The sequence below is a fragment of the Perca fluviatilis genome, chromosome 19 (assembly GCF_010015445.1).
Source record: "Perca fluviatilis chromosome 19, GENO_Pfluv_1.0, whole genome shotgun sequence".
NCBI classification, from domain to species: Eukaryota; Metazoa; Chordata; class Actinopteri; order Perciformes; family Percidae; genus Perca; species Perca fluviatilis.
The window spans coordinates 11,643,693-11,661,005 of NC_053130.1; the positions used below are offsets into that span (position 1 = coordinate 11,643,693).

The 17,313-nt window shown below is 39.0% G+C and overlaps 1 protein-coding gene across 2 annotated transcripts in view; it reads right to left on the reverse strand.

Moving 5' to 3' along the window:
* arid5b (AT-rich interaction domain 5B) overlaps positions 1-14,411 on the reverse strand; it is a 73,533-nt gene extending 59,122 nt beyond the window's left edge. For both annotated transcript variants that reach the window (XM_039784189.1, XM_039784188.1), the window contains exons 1-3: positions 14,148-14,411; positions 13,564-13,818; positions 3,123-3,357 (exon numbers count right to left, since the gene is read on the reverse strand). In XM_039784189.1, the coding sequence (XP_039640123.1) occupies positions 3,123-3,357; positions 13,564-13,818; positions 14,148-14,168 (511 nt within the window). In that variant the 5' untranslated portion in view covers positions 14,169-14,411. The remainder of the gene's footprint in view (positions 1-3,122; positions 3,358-13,563; positions 13,819-14,147) is intronic.
* Between the last annotated feature and the right edge of the window lie 2,902 nt (positions 14,412-17,313).

Genomic DNA, 17,313 nt, shown 5'->3' on the forward strand with positions numbered 1-17,313 from the left:
ACTTTTTTTCATTAAGCCTTCAAAAACAATACATACTGAAAGGAAAAATTCAATAATTTGTGAAATACGTTAATCCACTATCTTGCAGAGAGTAAGATGATACCACCCTCATGTTTGTATGGTAAATATGAGGTGACTGCCAGCAGTTGGTTAGCTTAGCTTAGCATAAAGACTGGAAACAGGGGGAAACAGATAGCCTGGCTCTGTGGCCTTGAAGACAAGAGGAAGACGTTACTGAGCTCAGCTAAGAACTAGTCCCACCACATTTGTGTAGGGATTAAACAAACAAGATATAACATGTTTATTTGTGAGCTTTAGATTTAAAAGTAGATGGATTTTGTTAACGTTGAACAGAGCCAAGCTAGCTGTTTCCCACTGTTCTCAGTCTTTGTGCTAAGCTAAGCTAACCAGCTAATGGAAGTAGCATAATATTTCCAGTACAGACATGTTCTCAATCCGCACGTTTAATTCACAGCAACAGACTGTTGCTCCGTATCTTTAATTAAACAAATTTAATAATTTTTTTGCCATTGTTATTTCTGGTCTCTTTTTAAAACATTGTGTTTCACAGTCTGGCGAAAGCTGGAATTTGAATTATGATACCAATCATCTCTCTGCCTCACAGGTTTTAGAGTCACAGCTGTCGATGCTGCAGGACAGCAGCAAAGGTCACTTGTTTCTCTAATTAATTACTTTACTTTGTGCGGGCATCTTTGGTTTCACTCTTTATGTATTTCTGAGGACACGGAACTTAGTTCAATTTCCAAAGCATAATGCTCAAGAACAAAGATCAAGAAGAATATAATTTTCATCTGCTATTTCAGACATACACATTTCATAGTATTTTTCATATGTTGCCTGTGAGACACAATACATAACAGTGCATTTATTTCACATTGGCAGCGTGCCAGGAAAAGTAAGGATACACACTTGAGAAAAAAAAAAGAACAGTTTCCCTCAATAACAATGGCACACTTTATTGCTCTTTAGCTCACAATGGTTTTCTGTGCAGCTTGTGGTATTGCTGCAGTATCCTGTTATGGGGAACAATCCAATTCCTCTGACATGGTTACAGATCAACCCGAGAATAACAATCAGCAACTACATCATTCATCAGCAACTAAAACATTCAAGTGAAACAGCGAGCAGCCACTATGGGCTATTCTGTTTATAAATACAGTACAAAACAGAGCGTATAGAATGTCTGATAAAAAAATCTGTTTAGTCACTAAGCCAATATTACACAGAATTACAGACATTCAGCTACAGGACGCTTTAAGGGTACTTTTATATCTGATCTGCTGCTGCTGTGACATGAATATTTCATTCCGGTAGTCAGCAGCATTGCAGTGGCATATTTCAAATTTCTATGCAAACCCTTGCTCAGAGTAATGTGCATTTGCCTTGATGAATTAGTGATCTCTCTCACTCTCCCAAACTTTCGGCCCCGCTCATATTGTTAGACTGTCAACAACTGACACACGCCAAAGACGTAGTGAACAAACAAACAAATGGATAAGTGAGTGCACACCACTGATTGTCGGTGTGTAGCATGTGTGTGTGTGTGTGTGTGTGTGTGTGTGTGTGCGTGTGTGTCTGTGTCTCTGGTGCCCTGCCAGAGTCTGAGCCTGTTCTGCTGAGTGGGCAGATTCTCTGGCGGAGTGTCCCATCAGAGTGACAAGTGCATTTAGAAACAGCCTGATGGAGTCATTAACGGCTGCGCAACTCATTAGCAACACACACACACACACACACACACACACACACACACTCAACTCCTCAGTAACAATATCGTCATCGTTAGGTTATTACACTGACAACAGATCGATTTATAAAATCTGGACGATGCAGCACATTTAGAGAAAGCCATGATATGGAACATAATATAATTTAAGAAGCAGGATGACACATCTATTTATGAAAGCAAGAAATCCCACACACACACACACACAAAAACAAAATTGATTACTGGAATAACAACAAAGCATCCATTATTGATCCTCTTGTCCTTTTTGCATATGAGATTCAAGCAATATCAAGTAATAAAGGGGCATTACAGCATCACATAGAAACACACCACAGCTTCTCTTCCTGGATGATCCTCAGCAGAAAACAGAACAAGAATCATCAATAAACCAGCCTTTTTTCTTATGTTTTTAAGCCTATAGCAGTTTCACTTCCACAAAGGCTTTAAGCATACAGTTATTATTAAAATGAATTAATTGTGGATTATAAAGCTAAATTTCTGGCTTAAATTACCAGAACCTGACAAGATGTGACGTTATTTTTAGCATATTTTTGCTGAGCTACATCATGCCATTATAATCAGCATTAGGCATTACATCACAGCCATGTGAGAGAGAGGCAAATAACTGGGAAATGGCTTCAAAGGGAACATTATGTTCTTTCTGATTATTAGGCTCAAATACCAGAGTTTCCTATTTGCATCGGATGAGTCATCGGCAAAGACATCCAGCTTTATGTTGGGCCTGATTCATAAGTAATGCTGTCGTGAGACCCCAAGAGCCCAGTGTAAGAATCAAACATTCACTGACACTTAATGGCAGCGTATACATGATGAATACGCCAACACAACCGTTCAGACACAAACAGCAATGATCCTTAAAGCTCCTGAGATACACAGCAAATTATGATCTGAACTGATGGATAAGAAGGTGGCAGATGTGCCATTGACTCCAGTTTGATGTGACTCAATTAATTCAAGACATTACCAGCTGAATTATGTGATTTTTGCAAGGCTGTTTTTGTTGTTGTCACACTCTGAAACAGAGCTGTTATACTGTGGGATGGTAATGCATTGGCAAACATGCTGCCATTACCTCTATCCTGCCTCTATTAGTGTGATTCTCAGCTCATTATATCGGGAGAAATTCCAACTACATACTGATGAATTACTCCAGTCAAGACAACACTTGTTAAACCAACCAAAGGACAATAAACATAAGCTGATTTATGGCAGAGACAGGACACAAACACATAAACATTCAACACAGCAACCCAGGGAAATTGGAAACACTGCAGTAACCTTTTGGAATGACTAAATGCTTTAAAAATAACCTCAAAAAAGACTACAAGAAATTTAGGTATCTGCTGGCGCTCACCTAGCTGTGCCCTCTCCCTCTGGACATCCTTGAAGTTGAGTCCACTGGTCAAGGTGCTCTCCCGGTAGCGGTGGAGGGCCTCCCGCCTCCCATTGGTCCCCAGCTCCCGGAGCACAGAGGGTTTGAGAGGCTCGGCCTTCAGACAGTGGGTCCATCCTGAGAAGTCTGGTACCGTCCACTTCACCAAGTCCTCCAGCCGCACAATCACCTTCTCAGACACTGCAATTACCTCGTGCTGCAAGGAAGTGGGGCAGAATCCCAATTACATTTAGAAGCGCATAAAGGGAATTACGGGTACATAAATGCAACTGTGTCAAGGTCATGGATCATTTACTTTAGTCACAATTTTAGGACTCTGTTTGAAACATTTTTGTTTAACAGACACATGTAAATATTTAAAAAACAGCACATCTGCAGGTAGGCTATACATGACAAATTTGAAATTTATTTTGCTCTGTAAATAATTGCACAAAAAAATGTGTTACTACTGGAACTGTTGGATACTTTAGGTGACATGATTTGTGCCATTTTAAAATCCACCAAATCTCTGAATTTTAGAGTCTTTAATTTAATAAACAGTGAGTTAGGTTGTTCTTAATGAGTAGTTTTGTTTACAATTGTAGCTCTCATTTAAATTATTATTAAAACTTGTTTTATGTGCGTTTCACCATAATTCTAAACATTACGCAACAGTCGTGGAAGAAGTATGCAGATCCTTTACTTAACTTAGTAGTTAAGTAGAATGTATACCATAGAAAGTAGAAATACCATTGTCTAAAAATACTCCTTTATTGTAAAAGTCCTGAATTCTAAATGTTACTTAAGCAAAAGTACATGAGTGATATCAGCAAATTGTGCTTAAAATATCTAAGTAAAACTACTCATTATGAAGAATTGCGCATTCCCGAGTGTTATTCTATATTATTCTATATATTTAGAAGAAGAATACATGTAAAAGCATTTTAATGTTGTAGTTTGTCAATGTGGAGCCAATTTTAGATACTTTACTGTGTATACTACTAGGTAGATTAAGAGTATAGTACTGCATCATATTATATACATGTATTGTGTTTTTTTATGTAAAACCTTAATCTGAAAAGTAAATAGTAATGACTTTAAGAAATGCACTGGAGTAAAATTAGTATAAAATGGAAATTAGAGTAAAAATCAAGTACTACAAATGTATACTTAAGTACATTACTTGAATACATGTACTTAGTTACATACCACCACTGGTAAGTCATGTTTGTCAGTACAAGGTGAACATAATCAGGGTAAAAAAATAAATAAAAACAAGATTAAAATAAGGATATAGATCAGAATCACAATCACAATCAGAAGCTAGTAGAGGAAACAGGCCGAACAACAGGACGTCCTTATTTATCAAGTAAATTGGTATGTGAGTCAAGTAGCATTACGGCTATGGATGCACATTAATGTAAGTAAATTACAGCACCATGAATATGGATGATGTGGATGATTGCTGAATTGAATTTATGCCAGCAGTTAAATCAATGTCAATGGGGACGTAGATGTTTTTAGACTTTTTGATTAGCATTTAGGAAGTCAGGCTCCCCATATTCACTATGAATGTTGAGATTTTTATGCTTTTAAATCACAAGTCACACTCAGCGGCTATGATTACACCTTTTAACAAGTGTAAAGGGGTAGAGGAATGTTGAAGTGAGAGTGTAATAAATAAACAGTAGAAAGCTATGAGCCAGTGGTCTCCATGACACTCAATAAAACTAATGTAACACTGTCAGGAAACTATAAATGTTAATCTATAGCAGTGATGTGCATGGTTGACACTGGGGTAAGCTGAACATAACTGTGGTGGTTTTGTGTAAATACTTTATTCTGTTCAGTTGGCATACCTAATAAGATTTGCTCTCAGTATGTGCTTCAACCTTTTTTTCCAAAGGTTGATTCAACTCTGTCTAATAACTCTCATACTCAAAGAACTACAAGTCCAATGGAGAGGAAAGGATGCTTAAATGTGTTTCCATTGGAAGGGCTAATGGCTGAAGTGCTTGTTACCGACAGAGTGGAGTAGTGTGCTGGAAGATGGTTATTACAGAAACAGGAAAATCTGGAGGACAGATGTGTACAGGCAGAAACGCAGACACTCAGTAAGTCTCTGATGTTTACCTTAGTTATCTGCAATTTACCAGGCATCTGTCTGCCTGTACACATTTCCCCTCAAAGAGCCTGTATATTACTGACACTAAAATAACATTCATTTACTCTACTGACATATTTATGCACTGTAAGTATGAATGTAAAGAGGTAAGACGCAATCAAAGCTACACTTATACCATCTAATAAAATCCTAAAAGGACAACTCTGCAGTAAATCCTTCCTATGTGAAGCTTTAAATGTCAAGTTTTGGGGTCCTTTTGGCATTTTAAGCTGTATTTCCTGCTGTTTTAATGAATTATTTCAAAGTGTTCCTGTTTTTTTGTCGCCATATTCTAAAAACAAACACATGAATAGATCACTTTTCAGTGTTTCAGATTCTCTCTGAGTGCTCTGTCTATACAATTACCCATATTCAGTTTTCACATCATCTGCAACTACAGGCATATCAAATCCCAACCAGTTGGAGACAGCATTTCCTTATAAAGGAAAAGCCTGCGAGGGATAGCTTGATATAGCTGTGCCTCCCTCACTAAGTAGAAACATCAAACATGGGTTTTCGGTCTTCTTATAATGAGCCGTCTTCAGCTGTCAAGTGGTGGCGGGTGGTTGTAACCGGCTTTCCATGCAATGAAAAACTGACTGCTGTTTCTGCCTTCAGAAAAGCAGGCCATTTGAATAATGTAGAGCAACAGTAAATAGCATTCAGCCTGCAGCCAAAAAACACATTGTACTCTATCTCTTTAGAATTAGCTACTGTACTTTGATGTGATCTACTGACAGCACAAACAGAAACACAAGCATGAAATATTTCAATAGAGTCCATTCGAAACAAAAATAACGTACTGAACGTTCTGCTGCTGATGGACGAGTCAAACAGCAATACTTCAAGTAATTCAATAGCACACCAGAGCATACACACAGCAACAGTGAACCGTAAAAACACACAGCCATCTCCTCTATATCAATCAGCTGAATGACAAGCTGCCTCGTGTGAGTGTCAACAGATCCTGTTTGGGGACTTGCTCGGCTTGAGAGCAAAACACAACAGGTGAGAGCAATTCAGCAGCTGTCAACACAGTCCAGAATATAATCAGTCTATGAAAGGAGCCACAACAGGCTACATCCATTAGCTTTCTCTTTATACTTTAAAAGCCAACTTTACACAGTCTGTGGGCTTTATGATGCAGCATGTACAGTCAGGGAGCTGAATACTGGTTTGTGGGTTGCATAAGTCATGATATTTGATTGAGAAATATGCAGGCAAATACTGTAGAATTATGAAATATGCTGGGTTTCCATGGAACAGGTTTCTGAGAATCAGTTATTGAGAAACCCTCATGACAACAGCATTGCACCAGCCTGGTTTGCCACCATAAAAAAAAACAGAAGAAAAGACTAAACCAGGGCTGCAACCAATACTAGTTATTGTAGCCTATGACCTGTTGATTCAATTAATCTTTTAGTCTAAAGAGAGTCAAAAATGAGATTTCATATTATTTATTATTATTACTCTGATATAAAATGACAATTCTATTAATCAATTTGTCAATAGTCCAACTGTATTTTTTTAGGCCTTTATTTGACAGCACAGCTTAGACTGACAGGGAAGAGAGAGGGGGAATGACATGCAACAAAGGGCCACAGGCTAGAATTAAACCTGCGACCTCTGCCGCAAGGACCGAGCCTCTGTACATGGGGCGCACGCTCTACCAGGTGAGCTACCCAGGCGCCCCAAAGTTATACATTTTTTTAAACAAAAGCGCCAGTACTTCTCTTTTTGTGACTTCTCAAATGTGAGTATTTGCTAGTTTTCTTTGTCCATAATAATAGCAAATTGAATATATTTGGGTTTTGAACTGTTGGTTGGACAAAACAGGAAATGTAAAGGCATAAACCAAGGCAGATGCATTTCATTGCATTTTAATCTACAATTGTACCTTTTAATGTAGACAATAAACTAAACTTAAACTTAAACTTTAGGGAAAATGTGACTGTGGCTTTTTCTTGTATTTTATAAACCAATCAATGAATCTAGAAAATAATTGTTAATTGTATCCCTACATTTTTGCCAAACAAATGACTTAAACGATTTGTCTACTACTAAAATTGTTGTTGATTCATTCTCTGTAAAATCAATTAATCAACTAATTATTTCAGCACTAAACATAACACCTATTAATCATTCCAGAAGCATTGCATGAGTCTTCCACTCACTGCTTTGGTATTTAAGATGTGCTTTAGAAACCTGCTCTTCTGTAAATGCTGCCCATCCACACTGCCCTGTCATTTCCAGTTAGGCAGCTAATAGTTAAGCAAAGCGGCAGACGCAGCCAGCAGGCCACATGATAATATAGGTCAGAGGACTGCAAGCCCACAGCCAAGACGTGACACTCCACATCAGCAACATACCAAACAGCCTGTTGTCATCTCAGTGACACTTCCTACACAGATGCATTAAGAGAATGTATACACTCTGAATCCTACACATCCTAAACGTAAACCTCATCATCAATAAACGTACATAGTCTCTAACTGCTTGTTTTATGATTGAGTTAAAATGCAAGGTGACACATTAACAGCTGAATGTTACATTCTGTCTCCGTTCTTCTATCAATAATTCATGTTATTACTGCGGCAGCATGATATCTCCAAAAACATTACTGAGTGAATTCATTGCTATGACTGCACATAATGGACTGAAAGTGGAGGAAAAACAGACTTTGGCTGTGAAACTGTAGATTACTCTGTTCCTGCAACCCATGACTCCAGCAATCCCATTGAAATTAAACTCACTAAAATCCATATCATTTAATTTATATGGATGCGGTGGTGCACTGGTGGCAAAACAGCACTTTAGGGACATTTCCAATTCTATATTTGGTGATCCGATTAGAAACAATGCAGCCTGAAATATTCCATATCACTCTGAACAATTCCCTGCGAGAAATCCACGCCACTGTGCTCGAACAGAGACATTCCTGACTGTCAGCGTTCTGCAGCGCAGCGTCTCATCGCTCGGACAGGACTTTCAGCTCGGGAGTCAAGGGGTGCACGCTCCTAGTGGGTGGGTCTCGTTCTATACTGTGGGTACACACATTGACACACACACACACACACACACACACACACTCCTGTCATGCTGGGAAGGTTTCAGCCTGCTGCCTCAGAGAGGTCAGCACTGGAATTCCTAGGGCCAAAGGAGATTAGTAATTGAGTAATGGACATGGTGACATGGACAATGAAGAGACAGAGAGGGAGATAGAGAGAGCAGGAGAAGGAGAGAGAAAGAAGAAGAGAGAGAGAGAGAACGAGGGTATGAAACACAATATGAGTTCATTATCTATCTCCCCTACCCATGACTGACCTTGGCTTCAGTGTCCCAAAACAAACTTATCTGGGAATTAAAAGGGAGCTCTGGGGAGTAAGCCAGGGACAATTGAATTAGAATATGTTTTTTGAGACTCAAGATGAGAAAGAGTTCAAGGTACAACATTTAAAGGTGAGAATCATTGCACATAATGTTCTGCCACTTAATGCGTACAGTTTATTCATGTGCACAAAAGTTGCTTTAATATCTGCAGGGGTGCTGAACTCATCTTTTATTCACCATTTCCATTAAGAGATTGCTCTTACATGAGCTGGGGTGATATATGAACTTAGCATTCTTTCGCAGTTATAATGACAGAGAAAAATAGCAATATAACAAGAGTTTTCAAAGGCTTTCTGAAAGTGGGTGAGGAATCCATCATGTAAGGTGACACCACAAAAAAGCTGCGTCAGCTCCCTTGAATCACAGCAGCTTTGTACTCTCGTATTTTAACAAATGCACACAAGACAAAAAAACAGACTGAGTGCCTGATGATTCCACATGCTTAAGAAAACACAGTTAGGAATGAGAAATATTGGCTGGAGTATTAAGCAAGAGCTTCTCATCTGTGGCTGTATTCTCCTCAAAGGTTATAATAATGATCCACTGTAGCCAGGGGCACTGGAGTCATGCATCAAGGCAAATGTTTGCCTGTTCAAGTGGTTAGTCAATGACAAAGTGGAAAAAGCCAAGCCCAAGAGCACAAAAAAAGTAACTTGTGTGTTGACAAACGGGCCGCTGCTGTAACATATCATTACTGATATACTGCTGCAAAGACACAAAACAGTTTGGTAAGAAGAATCAGAAGATTGCGAAGGATGTGAATGACAACTCCTAAACCAATGGGAAATGTTAGTGGGTTTTTTATAGCCTTTGAAGTCTGGGGTATTCAGTTTTAAAGGTTTTAAATTACACTATCCTAAAAAGCTGGTAATAATTTACATGCTATTTCAGCAATGGTGAGGAATTCACTGGAGGGCAGTGTTCAGAGTTAATGACTTGTTCTGCGGCTAGAGGAGGCGCACATACGAGCACACTACACATGCACGCTAAAAGCCCCCCCACCACCTCTAAATTCCTGCCATTGTTGTGTGAATGGGGAGATTTGGTATAATGCACAGACTGGCCAAGACAAGGCAGCGGTATGGATGTTCTAAAAAGATTACTGTAAAAATGAGCCATATCACATTTACACTCGAGTCATTCAGCAGAGCGACCTTATCCATCAAAATGCTGGTTGCATACCTAAGCCACTTACACTTAACTCAACTAGCATCCCAGATGCCGATATTACCCATTCAGGGTTTTTCCCTTAGGAAAAATCAAAGAAGCAGCAAATGAATACAATCTAATTTCCCTACAAGCTGGCTTTCCAAGCACTGAAACACATGCATGGACTACTGCCATGTACTGAAGAAATGGCTCTGGACGCATGCCAAAGTGTTTTCCACAGCAATCAATACTGGCCTACTGCTGCAGTCCCCAGCCTGTCAGTGTATGTGTGTGTATGAATGCATGTGTGTGAGTTTGTGCCAAAGCCTTGTCAGCTAGAGGGACAGAATAGAGGAGAAGAGAGGTCAGATGAAATCAGAGGTGATGATAATAGCACATTAATATAACATTATCCAGAAATATTCACCGTGGTTGTGAATTTCCATTAAGAGTGCCTTGCTGTATTTGCACCAAAGTGGGATATATAGTATAAGATAAGCATTAGCAATTAACCGCTTGGAGCAGAGTATACAATAAGTGGGTGATGTGTGAGATGAGTTGTTATCTACAACAGCTCTCTCATTAAATGTGGGGTCCAAAAACAGAAAGTATTACAGCCAGCGAGCAGTATCAGCAGGAGAGGCAGGCTATTTGGAGTGAGAAGAAATAATGTGTCACTCAATGAGTTTTAAAACACATGTGACTGTTTAGTCAGTGGCCGTTTGCAGGCAGACTAATAGAGCAGAGGCCCCAATAGAGGGTTTGTCATAATGGGTGAGCAACTCGACACAAAGCCTGTTTAAAGAGCAAGCAGAGCTCAACTGGTGGGGGTAAACACTGCTTGTCAGGCTGATATACAATGAAAAATAGAGCTTCCTCCACATATGGACTTAATAATTAACCCAGAATAAATAGATTAATGCATTTTATCTGGATCTGTTCATCAACTATTCAGCAAACACAGGCACCGAGAGCTAGGTTTATTCAATGAATCATTATTTTTATTTGGAGCCAAAGCTGACTGGTTTTAAATCTGGCTGCATTTAAAAAGGAATTGACCTGCAACCCTGTGACAGAAGAAAAACAAGCACAGTAGGTCATGGGTTGGTTCCTTTTGTCACCGCACAGCACAGCAAAACATGGCAAACACAGCACAGGAGAGGCTCAGAGCAAACAAATACCTGAGAAATAACCAGGAAATTACATCATACCTCAGCGCTGAGAACACAAGTGAATCAGTAATCCAATTCCAGTGAGCTAGTTCAATATATGGCTGTTCTGATGTCTTAAAAGAAAAGTTGTGCTTTTTGGTATTTGGATGATATTGTGCTTCAGGCTTCAGATAATACTGTACGAGTTGTGATTTCATGGAGAAAAGAAGCAACACAGCACTAGTTGTTTACATGTCAGATGTCAAACACTGCTTCCATTTTATGATGTGTAAAAATATTCAAGAGTTAATCTAAGAATAAACGTCATGAGCCTCAATGACACCAAGTTGTGGCTTTACCTCATGATGTGCTCTTTTAGCACTAAAACCTTGTGAAAATAGCACACTTCCTGAGAGCTGTGTTATCAAGTTCATATCTGTATGAGTCACTAGGCTAATTTGAACTCTTGATTTTCAGCCAGTCAATTACAGATTCACAGAGTAACTCAACAGCCATTAATCTGTCTTTATATGCAACCAGAGTCCCGAAGAAAAATGACTAATGGGAGGTTTATAAACTCCACTTCCCAGTGTAGCTAAAAATGAAGGCCTCTCTAGTGTTTACATTTTAAACACAAATAATCTTTTCACACATGCATCACTCAGGCACAGCCAATGAGTTTTAATATCACAGCTTTTTGTGAGGCTGGTTTACCCTTCTTGTTTGTTCTTTGGATTATGGGTTGCATCTGTAAAGCACTCCTAGCTGACTCACACAGAGCAGATTAGTGTTATGGGGCAAAGTCAGCGAGAATCTGAATGGGCTCAGTGAAGGTCATAAACTGACTTGAAGTTGTCAGGGCAATTTCCACTGTGTAATATACAGTACAGTAAGTAGTCCGATTTGCTGAGAGCAGGAGGTTTGACAAGCCCTTTAATTAAGGTCAGCCTGCAGGCAAATACATTGTCCTTAAATATATCATCCTCAAACTATATTATTCTATTGTCTGGCTTATTCTATAAGCAGACTGCAACTTCAAAGCAAGTGCATCTGACTGTCTCTGGTGCTTGCAGGATTGTGTGCTGCGATGCAAGTTGCTGCATAATTCATACAGGGGAAATAGGTTTTATTCCTCTTATGCTTGTACTCTGTTACCAAATACACATACAGCAGATGCTAATCGTCTTGAATCATTCTGTGTTTCCTTGATTCTTTGTGATTTGATTTGCATTTGCATTGCAGCCCTTCTGGTAGTTAATATAATATTTTCCAGATATACCCAATGGACTGGAATGTAAGCACTTTGCATTGCAAATAAGTCTTTGGGTAAGGGGCGGAGCTGACATGTCATTGCGCAAGTGTGGCCTCAAGATCGGCGATGCATGCACTTAAAGTAATTACTAAATAATTGCAGCGTGTTAAAGGCTAAAGCGAGAAGGCTTCAGGAGATGATACCCGTTCATAGAAGAATTCTGCCACAAAGATGATAGCTTGTCTAAGCGGCAGCCCATAAATAGCCACCTTTCTCATGAAAGGGAAATGTGATAGCCACTCTATTACTCAAGAGGAAAGAATGTAAGTAAACCATCAGCGGAAGAGTCGAGTACAAACACTGCTTTGTCCTTCCCTATAAACAATATAACAGCAGCAGAGAAATATTTCCATCCAGGCGCAAGTGATCAAAAGCAGGGAGTCGTAATTAAAGTGATGGTTAAGGAATATCAGATAAAACAACACATAATTTGTTTTACAGTCGGTGAGAAAAAAAAACCTCAATATCAGAGTAATGCCATTCAGTGCAACGATGTAACCGGATCACAAGCGCCACATATGGTCACAGTCAATCATAACTATTGATTTTCTGTGCCAACAACAGCGTAATGTAACACAGAGGCGTCTTAAGTGCTGCCACAAATGTGAGCTGACAATATCACATTGTTGAGGATGGAAATGTCCACATGGAAAATTATGCAAAGCGTGGAGAGTAGTTAAAACGTGTCAGAGCTGGCTGTGCTCTGCCACGCTTTATGACTCGCTTTGCCTCTTTCAACATCAGGCGGAATTACAAAATATCTAATAACTTCTGTACCGAACGATCTGAGCCAGGTTGACCCCATGCATTCATTGCCATTTCGCAATTTCCGCCCATATGTCAGTATTTGACACGCTTTACCAAGAAATGAAATGACACAGCCTAGGCGCAGGATTCTTGCGGATTTTCCCCTTTATAACACAATTAACCCCATAGAGCGCAGCGGCAGCTTATTGAGCGCAGCTGGACAAGTGCACATTCAGCAGTTGACACAACAATAGGCAAATAGGCTAAAGTAAAACTAGAGAACAAATACCGCTGTAGGTCAATCCTTTAACTGCTCGGGTACATCAATGTCAGCATTGATACATGCGTTTATGAATGTATGCCACCGGATACTAAACAAACACTGCCAATTCCTAATGCAGCAAAGATGCTGGTTAATAAAATGCTCGCGAACATAGGAGAACACAAATAATAAACACGATGAAACCTCCAATAATTGATTATTATTCATCAGGCGATTAATATTCCTACCTCTCCATGGGTGACTGTCCGTCCCTGGGGAGTATCCTCGGGTAGAAAATAAAGTTTGGAGCTTGATAAAAGTTGCTTGCTTGTTCTTTCTTCCCAGAGCAGCTGAAGCTCCGCTATGCAAATAGGATCCTCCGGTTTACATCTGACGAAGAAAAAGTCTCCGAGAGACAGAAGCCTCGGTTTGCCGTCCCGGTTAAATTTAAAGGCTTTATAGAATATATATGGTCCATGTAAACCGCAAGTCGAGCCCACCCACTGTAGAGGAAAAACACAAACGGAGAAAATAATGAATGGCTTATCAACTCATTTGGTAAACAAATCGTAGCTTAGTGGACACAAACATTTCATATATCCATGCGTAATTGCGCACGGTTGGCAAATATCACATTAGAATATCTCAGTTTACTGCACACAATTGGTATCATGTAACTATTTTTAGATGTTCAACATATGACACAGATGTGGTCATACTAAATGCACTGTGTCAAACTTTTGTGGATTAGGCACGTGAGCACAGTTTACAGCAGGTGGCGATTAGAGCAATGCGAAAATAAAATAAATAGACGGTTGATAACAAACGTTACCTTCAGTGAGTTCGGCTCCATCTCGACGTTATGAATTGATTAAACTCAACACGCTCTCCAAACTTGCTGGCTTGAATGGATCGTCGAAGGTCCTGAAAGGGACATATTTCTGTAGAGTTTAAAACATCGTGTATTATTCGATAAAGGGTCGTGGAAAAATATGCTTTGTGGTAAAAGCACTGCATTAAATATCGTGTAAGTCTGCGTGTTTATTTATTTAAGTAAATCTTTGACAGTATTTTTTTGGCGAATTTCTATTAAGCGTAATCACGTGTTTGGACAAAATATTAACACATAATCATAAAAACATCACGATTTTTCAATCATCAGTAAATAGTAGTTGTATTTTAAAAATACAAAATACCGTTTTCGGAAAATTATCTGCCTACAGAAGCTTCATTTGTGCTAATATTCTGCGTTTATGAGCTTTTCTAAGACCTTGTGTCTTCCAGGACTTCTGTAAAAGACGTTCACTATGAAAGCACATTTCTCGCAGTAATGACACTGAGCCGCTTGCTGTGGATGCCTTCAAGAAACAATGTTACATGAAAGTTAATAGGGCTATCAAATGATTCCTCAAAAGGCAATGTGGGACCCGTGAGCTGCCGGCTTCGCTTTGAGCGGAACTTGCTTTGCGTTATGGCTCAGGCGCGCAGGTTGGCATTAACGCTGAAAATAATGCCCTTTATATATTTTGAGGCGAGCATGAAAAGACAAAATTGGCCGAGTTAGAAAGCGGGGCGTCACGAGACAGAATTCACGAGGCGGTCCATTATGCAGACATAAATCATCTTAAAACGCTGCGCTGACCTTGTGAAGACAGCGGGATATATTTGACACGGGTTAACACATTTGCACGATCAAAGCCTCTTATATAATTATGTTGATTAATATTTATTACCATAAACACCGGGGAATTGCAAAGGTATTAGGATACCATTATTAAACTATGATTTATTAATTATAGCTATGATATTTATACGAAGTAACACAAACTTTACGGTTTCTATTTTCTATTTACATGTGTGGACTCATTGTCCTTTCAGTCTCCGCTGCTGAATGTGTCAGCTGTATTTTATCGGCTGTCTGGAATTATTCATGTATTGAGAGGTACCTTCTCCGTCCACAGCGCTGTGCTGTTTCTCCACTGTCATCCAGCCTTTGCCCTGAATTTATCCACCACTCAGATCACAGAGCATGCAACAGCGACATAGGCCTACTTCTGACATCAGCTATTTCAAGTACAATATTACGCAATGCGTTTTTTTTTCCTGAAATGACGGGCAGAGCATACAGACGCATTGATTCACATCCAGTAAAGTGTATTCCTGTCTACCAAACGGACATGTTTTTTTATTTTTCTCTCTTCTGGTTCTGCTGCTGTTTTATCTTTAAATACATACAGTGGCAACTTTTACCTGGGGTTCAATAGATCATAACATAATATAATATAATGCAATATAGAATATTTAGGATCAAGATATATAATACATAATTTCAGTCCTCTAAATGGCACCAGCATAATTCCTCTTCACTGCCCTCTATTCGAAAAAGCAGCAGAACATGATGTATTAATACTAAAATAGCTGAGGCAATGTTCTGTGACACTCAGATATTTTAAGTACCAGTTTAGTGCATCAGTTTGGAGTAAAAGGTGGATTACACAGAGGCTCATTGTCTTACATGCCGCTGCAGCAGTGCTGGCATCCTGCAGTGAATCTAATATAAACCACGACTCTTAGTGTTATCTTTCCCGATTTCTCTCCCAGCCATTCCAGTGGCTGAATCAATGGGGTTGCATTGTTAATGGCAGCCACTATAATGAAGTCCTTGGTTAATCAATGGCACCACTAGAGCTCTTATCTGGCAATTGCAAGTGTTTGCTTGTCAACAGCCAGAGCCCAGCAGCGACTACAATGTTGTGATGCAATATTGATTTGGATTGTTGTGAAGAGAGAATAAAGAGAGAGCTATTGCGACAAAATATAATGTCAAAATATTAGGAACATCTTCCTAAAACTGAGCGGTAGCATATACCCTATAATACACATGTTTAATATAACAATCAGAATTTAGAAATTTAATCTGCTTCTCTTTATCTCAACATGTCTTTGTGATCAGATAAGATTTAATAAAGGAAAACAATAATATACATTTACATGGTTTATCTTCGTGACTGAACTTGAAATTATAAGGGTTCTACATTAGTCTATAGTCAAATAAGTAGCTTGAGGAATACACTGTAAGCCATATTGAACAGTTTAACATTAATTTTAGGCACACCGGTTACAGCTCAAATCCCCCTAAGTAAATCTGAAAGTAACCCTCTTTAAGTTGAGCCTCATATGTGGGTTGTGAATCAGGTTGTTTACACTTCAGACTCAGTTTACATTATCAAGCAGTTTTTTTTTCTTCACTTTTGTAATCACTGCTTGTAAATTTGTTTATTGGGGCATTTTCTGAATGGAGTGAAATAAGATCTACAGTATATGAATATTCTTTGTTTCGTTTTAAAAGCTCTGACACAAACACTGTTTCACTATTAATGTGTTGTGTTGACTGCATGAGTGAGAAGCCTGAAACATTTTTTACAAATACAAAGCACTAAAAAAGGCCTTATGGGTGATATAGGGGAAATATGTTTGAGGCAGATACTTGCTTTTGTTGTTGGATATAGCACAAACATACAACGAGTAGATAAGTGGTAAAACCGTACTTTTTCTCAGCACAGGTGTTCCACATTCTATAAAATGAGGCAGCCGCAGCAGGAAGCCGCAAATTAGTTTGGAAAGTCACCCCAAAACAGAGAGCTGGGGTTACAGTTTCAACCACAGCAAAGCAATACAAAAGCCATTAAATAGCATATTTCTACATAAGTGTGACCATATGTTGACATGTCTTAATAATGAATAGGAATGTCAGTTATAATGGCTCAAACATAATATTGACTATTTAACCACCACAGAGCTCCAGGTAAGAAATCTACCCACAGAGAGCTGCAGATAACTTCAAATCAACCCTTTGATGGCCTAACCCCAGAAGAAAGTAATGGGAAAATGATTTATTTGCATTTCTTTAGTTAATTTTAAACAAAAAACAGTTACCACATAGTTTTGTAATTAGGCTATAAGCCTCAAATGATGGAAATGTTCATTTACAGAACTTT